General features: G+C 64.0%; 1 protein-coding gene across 1 annotated transcript; it reads left to right on the forward strand.

Annotated features, from left to right (window-relative positions):
* Positions 1-855: 855 nt before the first annotated feature.
* LOC117313341 (solute carrier family 22 member 12-like) lies at positions 856-6831 on the forward strand. Its single transcript, XM_033861739.1, is given in 6 exon segments — positions 856-1248; positions 1953-2056; positions 2553-2728; positions 2782-3055; positions 6034-6228; positions 6768-6831. Coding segments are annotated over 6 exon segments (1206 nt in total).
* Positions 6832-7423: the final 592 nt, after the last annotated feature.

Here is a 7423-nt window from a genome sequence, read left to right on the forward strand (position 1 = left end):
GGGAGGGGGCAGAGACCTTGGGGAAACACTGAACTTGAGGAACCCATGGGGTGTCTGGTGACACTAAAAGCCCCATGAAGGACTCAGGAGGGGGTGACCGCAAAGCGGGGCAGCATCAATGACAGTGGACACGTACAAGCGAGGGGACGTGGGGGGAGGGCTGGGTCACACTGGCTGGGACGCGTGGTGCTTGGATGTCTGCCGGTGACTCAGCCTACACACACACAGAAGTCCTCACGGCGCACGATGTCGTACCAGCCCCCAGATTAAGAGGACCCCGGGCAATGCTTCTCCTGGGTCAGCCCTCTGCACCGGCAGAGCCAGGCCAAGGGGCAGCAGGGATGCTGGGGGCGGCGGCAGCCTCACGGCAACCAGGGCAGAGCCAAGGCCTCCCAGCCCACATGGGGCAGGAGCTGCCGTGCCTTTGAATTTGCACCTCCCTCAGAGCCGGGTTAAACTGACCAAGGAAATGATTACTAACCCCTCTTCCACAGTGTCACCTGGACACAGTAACTCCAGCCTGGGTGACTTCAGCCTCCGCTTTCCCCACTTCCCAAATTCAGCTTCTCCCAGAGATCCAGGGGCAGCTGCGTCTCTGGGGAGATGCCGGTGGCTTCAGGGTCACACCTCACAGGCTCAGGTCCCCGTCGGAGCCACCCTGAGTGACGGCGGCTGAGCAGGCGCTCGGATACCCGCGGGCCAGGTCTGCGAAGCGGGCGCCACTGCCATGCCCCAGGTGGCCTGGCTGGCGGAGCAGGAGATGCCACGGGGGAGGCAGGCCCCTCACGTCAGCCCCTCTGCCCTGGGCCGGCCTCTGTGAAGTGGGCACCTCCACTGGCCCCCTGGGCAGGCTCCATGGCCTTTTCCGAACTCCCAGACTGAGTGGGCAGCCTGGGCAGGTTCCAGGTTCTCCAGATGGTGGCCCTTGTGGTCCCCACCATGTGGCTCACCACTCAGAATATGCTGGAGAATTCCTCGGCCACCATGCCCAGCCACCGTGGCTGGGCGCCCCTCCTGGACAACAGCACTACCCAGGCCAGTGTCCCCAGGGCCCTGGACCCTGAGGCCCTCCTGGCCGTCTCCATCCCACCGGGTCCCAACCACGAGCCCCACCAGTGTCTCTGCTTCCGCCAACCACAGTGGCAGCTCCTGGCAACTCCTGCAGCCACCGACTGGAGCGAGGCTGCCACGGAGCCACACGTGGATGGCTGGGTCTATGACCGCAGCACCTCCACCAGCGTGGCCAAGGTGAGGGCCTCCCCCATGACCCTCCCCAGGTCCTAGCACCTTAGAGGCCAAAGTCACAGATTACAGTTGGCTGGACTCAAAAATGGCCCAGTCCCAGGAGGGACCCGCCACCCCTGGCCTCCACACTCACAGGTGGCTTCTGGCTCCTCCTCGGCCACATTGCCCTACAGGGGTTGGTGGCAGGAATGAGCCTGCAGACGGACACTGTCCCCAGGCTGTGGAAGAGCGGGTGGTACTAGAGCAGGTCTGATACCCAGGCGGCCCTACTGCTGCAACTCGGGCAGCTCTCTCCACCCAGGAGTCTCAGGGGACTCAGGGGAGAGTCGCTGGGTTCCCAGAGGCAGGATCCAGCAAATGAGGGAGAGCGGGAGAGGTGGCCCATCCCAGCAGGCAGAAGGGGCCTCTCTGTGGAACGGGAGGGACGCGGCCTCGGGAAAGCGGGGGGAGGCGCCAGCGTTGCGTGGCTGCTGCCGAGGGGCCAAAGCAAAGGAGGCAGGTGAGGCCAGAGAGGGCTTGATCCTGGACCTGTGGGCAGTAGGGAGCCATGGAGGGGCTTAGGCAAGGGGTGACAGCCCCAGAGGTCACCAGGCCGGCCGCCCGGCCCCAGTGCCCTGGGCCTTCCCATCTGGCTCCTCTGCGCCCTCCGCCCCTCCCACCTGGGCTATCCAGCCTCCTGAGCTCAGATCCTCTTCCTCTCCCACCAGGGGGACCTGATGTGTGACTCCGAGGCCCGGAAGCCCACGGCCCAGTCCATCTACCTGGACGGGATCCTGGTGGGAGCTGCTGTGTGCCGCCAAGCCTCTAACAAGTGAGGCCCCCTTTCCCCTCACTGTCCCTGTGCTCCCAGACTCCTGGCCCTGACTGGCCCTGAACTGGCCTCTTGCAGCCGGCCTGGGGAGAAAACTCCGCTTGCAGTGGAAATACCTGCTCCCGGGTCTCACTCTGACACCCTCCAGCTGTGCCGCTGAGCAAAGCTCAGCCCCTCTCCGGGCCTCGGTTTCACTGACCCTCCTCTGCGGCCGTGAAAGGTCATTGCCCTCATCAAACGTTCACCGCTAAAACCTGCTCAGCAACGTGCCTGCCTTCCGCTGCTGCTTGGCTGCCCCTGCTGACAGGGAGCTCACCCCCTGCCCAGCGCCTTCACTCCTGCCTGGGCCGCGGGGGCGCTGCCCACGAGCCCTCCCTCCACGGACGCAGAATGTGGGTCTGGCCCTGAGAGGCACTTTAGCACCGCTATGCTCAGCGGGCGAGCGTAGGGTGGGCACACCACGGACCCGGCCGCCCTCCCCGTGCGTGTGCCGCACGTTTGGACTCGGGCTGGTGCTGACCTGGAGCTACTTTCCGACGGCCATGTGGGGCACGGCAGCTGCTTTCCTCCACACCTTCACCGTGTACCGCCTCTTCCGCTTCCTGGTGGCCTTCGCCGTGGCGGGCGTCACGATGAACACCGGCACTCCCCATAGGTCCCCCGACCCGGGCCGTGCAGGGGAGGCTCGTGCAGCCTCCCAGGCTGACCCACTTGTCTCCTTGCAGTGACGGAGTGGACATCGGCGCAAGCCCGTGCCTTGGCAATGACTTTGAAAGCCCTGGGCTTCAGCTTGGGCCCGGTCCTGATGGCCGCAGTGGCCTACGGCGTGCGCGACTGGGCGCTGCTGCAGCTGGCGGGCTCCGACCCCTTCTTCCTCTGCTTCGTGTACCCCTGGTGGGTGCTACCCTTCCCCCTCCTCGGAGGAGATAACTGCCCACCCTCCCCCCGGGGCGCAGAGGGCCGGGGTGCAGGAGGCCGGAGGGGAGCCACGGGAGCCTGGTACAGCCACAGCTCACCCACTCAACCCAGGGCTTCTTCCCCTGCTCCTCCCACGTGTCTCCACTCCCTCCGCCTTCTTTCCCATCACCTGTCGGCCCTTTCCCCTCTCCGGTCATCGCCTGCCTTGGCAAGTGTGCCTCCAGGCACGTTTTCTGAGCCCCTCCTTCGTGCCAGGCATGGCAGGACTAGGCCAGATGGGGGATGGGATGCAAAGATCCAGCACACACACACACACACACACACACACACACGCGCACACACACACGCACGCACACACACACACACACACCCACTCCCAAAACACAGCCACAGTCAGCCTTACGTACTGACATTATTGCTAGAGGACAAGGACCACAACCCAATTGTCAGAGGGGGCCCTGGTTCCTCCACACAGGGCTGACACATGGGAGGCTAGGAAATGTCTGCACTGACCTGAAATGAATCCGGCATGGCCCTGACCAAGCTCCTGGCACACAGCAGGTGCACAGTAAATATTTGTTGGATGGATGGAGAAATAGATATATAGATAGACAGGCAGACAGATAGATGAGTGCATGGTTGGGTGGATGGATGGGTGGATGGGTGGATGGATGGATGGATGAATAGGTGGGTGGATGGATGGATGGCCCTTCAGGGTAGGGCTGAGCCTCGCTCATCACATATATACAGGCCCAGCACCTGGTAGTCGCTTGGCCATTGCAGCCACCGCAGAAAGGAGCACAGCAGAGGCCCAGTGGAGGACAGGGCACCTGCACCCGCACTGCGAGGAAGGCTGGCCCCACAAATCTCTCCCAGCCCAACAGCCTGGAGCAGAAAAGTTCTTAATCTGGAGCCTTTAGCAACTAATTTGCAGTCACTTGCCAGCGCAGGAGGCAATCACATCTCACGCAGCGGCTCCGAGACGGGGCACTCGTACCTGACAGGTGGCCTTCTGGGATGGCAGACTGACCCCCATAACAAGAGGGTGAAGGGCAAATGTCAGTGATGCAGAGTCCAGGGCACCCCTCCCGGCTCTCTGATGCTGAGGCTGACTTGCGGGGCTGAGCCCCACTTTCCTTGGCAGACAGGCCCACACAGGCGCTATGTGCCCACGTGTATTCATTACTCCACTACTTCATCACGTCAACAAATTGCACTGAGAACCGCCATGGGGGGGGACTGGCTGGTGCCGGGGTGACAGCGATGAGCAGCACGGACAGGGTCACTGCCCACGTGGAGCTCGCAGGAAATCCCCTGCATCACAGCATCACAAACCACGCTTGGGGTTTGACGCATCAGTGGGGGATGTGGACCCATCTGAGGATGGGACCCCCTGGCCCCTCAGCTCCCGCCAGCTCCTCTGCCTCTCTTCCAACCCAATTTCTCTTCGTGAGAAGCATCTGCACACACAAACCCACTCCAATGACCCTGCCGCCCTCGCTCTGCTCCCCTCACTCGGCCCCTGCCCAAAAGGGCACCGATGCTCTCTCTCCGGGGATCTCACCTGTGCCCACTGCTCTCCCTCCAAACACTGCAGGCCCCCAACCCCCTCCCCTGTCCTGCCGCTCCCCGGCCTCCAGCCACCCGCGTGATGTCCCCATTACCAGTGTCTCGGCATCACAAACGTAGCATCTCCTTACCCCTGCTCCTCCCAGGGCCTCCCCAACGTTGATGGCGAGACCCCACCCACAGGTACTGGAGTACCTGACACCTGACACCTCCCTCTCCCTCACGGTTGCCGCACCCCAAGTCCAGTAGGTCACAGGGTCTTGCCAACTCTACCTCTAATGTGCGCTTGAGTCCCCCTCTCTCCCCTGCTCTGCAAACCCCCAAGGATCTCAGGGACCCGGTGGCTGTGGAGCAGACGGCCCCGCCCTGGCTGCTGCTGGGGGCGGGGTGCGGGGGGCAACGTGTCTGGCTGGGGGACCTGAGTCTGGAGGCAGGAGCCTGTGCGCGGTGGTGGGCACGGAGGGGGCTCCGAGGCCTGGATGGCGCAGGGGATCTGGGCTTGATGTTGAGGGGGTGGGAGACAGGTTAGTGTTAGGCCCACCCTGAGCCTGGGCCCTGCCACGGGGAGGGGGCACTGGGATGCCTGAGGCTGGCTGGCACTCAAGAGGCGGCGACTGTCACCGGGCATGGGCGAAAGGGCCAAAAGTGAGGCAAGGGCAGTGGGCCGGTCACCTGCAAGGGGTGCTGGAGGTGAGGGGCATTGGTGACTGATGGGTGCAGGTGGACGGCGCTGGTGATGTCAGGACCAAGGACCCTGCTGCAGGCCTGAGCCCCTCCCCTGGTGGGTGTGGACCTGTTTGCAGGGAGGGGCACCTGGGGAGGGGCCAGCTCAGGCAGGAAGGTGTGGCCATGGGGATAAACAGAAGGGCCGTGTGACATAGGGGAGGGCTGGACAGCGGGGGACCCTGGTGGGCTTGCAGGACTGCGGTCCTGGAGCCATTGAGGGCGTCCTTGCTGCACGCAGGCCCACCAGCCCTGGGTCCCGGGCGAGGCCGGGGAAGGGCCAGGGGGTTGGGAAGGAGGCAGGAAGCAAGATCAGGGGCCCCCAACCCCAGCCCAAGAGAGGGAGGAGGGAGGAGGGAGAAAGGGTGGCCTGCAGGGGAAGGAGGGTGCCAGAGGGCGCGGCTTCCGCAGCCCCAGAGCCCTGTGCTGCCTCCCCCGACCTCAGCCACCCTGAGCCTCGGCTGCCAGTGAGGCCGCTCCTCTGGGCAGAAGGGGACGGGCAGGCTGGAGAGGGGCCTGCGGGAGCTACAGAGGGTGGCTGTCGTCAACGGGAGAGGGCAGTGCGGGACGCACTGACCATCGAGGTGAGGCGGGGCTGGGCCTTCCCCCTTGAATCTCTCTTTCACGTGGTCTCAGGGCTGCCCAGGTGCATCCCGACCCAGCCTGACCCACGGCGCCTCTCTGGGCTGAGCAGGGCCGGGCCAGAGTGAGAGGCCAAAGCCACAGGTAGGCAGTGCGGCCCCTCACAGGTGCATCTGTGCAGGCAGGATGACCGCAGTGGGCCTGGGCCAGACGGCAGCCCGAGGGGGAGCCATCCTGGGGCCTCTGCTGCGGCTGCTGGGTGTACACGGTGCCTCCCTACCCCTGCTGGTGTACGGGGCGGTGCCAGTGCCGAGCGGCCTGGCTGCACTGCTGCTGCCCGAGACCCCGAGCCTGCCACTGCGCGACACTATCCCATATGTGTGGAGCCAGGGAGTGGGCCATCCCCTCCACCCTCCGGAGAACCCCAGAAGAGGGCAGGCCTGGCAGCTACCCCTACTGCTGGACAGAGGGAGAAGCAGAGGCCCAGAGAGGGATAGGACTGGCCCAGAGTCACACAGCACATTTTTGGGAGATCGGAGACCAGGGGCTGGGTCTCCCGGCTGACAGTATGGACTTTGTCCCCTACCCTTCATTCCACCATTTGAGACCTAAATGCCCTAGCTACCCCCCAGCTCCACCTCGGGAGAGATCAAGGGGAAGGGAGGGTGTAGGACTTTGTGAGAGGGAGAGCTGAGGGTGTGACGGCTGTGCTGCAGGTCCTCACGGGCCCCAGACTCTACTACTAAAGCCCCTAGACGTCTATCAAGGCTGTCACTGTGCACCCATCCCCCACGATGTGCTCAGGGAGCTCAGTCCTGGGCCCCTGAGAGCAGGGCAGCAGTATCTCCTAAGTCTTCAGGACGGACACATGTCAGGGGTCAGGCGTGACTTGCAACCCCTCCGTGCCTCTCCTGAACAGGGCAGTAAAGAAGGCAACACACAGCACCCAGGGGCGTCCTGTTCTGAAATCCACACGACTTTAGGCCTCCTGGGAAGCCTGCGATGGGATGGCAGGAGGAGGCTCTTCTCTGCAGAAGGAGAGCAAAGGCCTCGGTTTCCGGAGGGCCGGGGGGCTGCCCCTCCAGCCGAGCCCAGCCTCTCACTATCTAAGGAGCCGCCCTGAACACAGAAGGGGCCAAGGAAGGTGTGATTGGCAGGACGCTGCCCGGTACACCATCACCCGACCTTCTCTCAAGGCTGCTGAGAGAGGAGCAGGGGCACGACCCGACCCGACCCTATGCTTCCTCGCCCCTCACCAGCCCTGAGCTCACAGGCTGACGTCAGCCACGCTCAAAACCTCCCCAGCTTCTCACGCCACCCTGAGGGCTCCGCACAAGCGCCCCTCAACTTTACCAGAGAGACGGCTCGGGCCCTCCCCATCCCCCTCGCTACTCCAGCCACGCAGCCAGGTCTTCTGCCTGGAATGCTTCTGCCACCTTCCCTACCTGACAAATCCCCCGCCTCAGCCTCCCATACCCAGGGCAATGGCCTTGTTCTGGGGCCCAGCGCCCAACCCAAGTCTCCAGTGAAATTCTTACCACGGCTGCGGCCACACGCCTGTGAGTCCCCAGAGGG

This window comes from Tursiops truncatus, chromosome 8 (assembly GCF_011762595.2).
Source record: "Tursiops truncatus isolate mTurTru1 chromosome 8, mTurTru1.mat.Y, whole genome shotgun sequence".
NCBI classification, from domain to species: domain Eukaryota; kingdom Metazoa; phylum Chordata; class Mammalia; order Artiodactyla; family Delphinidae; genus Tursiops; species Tursiops truncatus.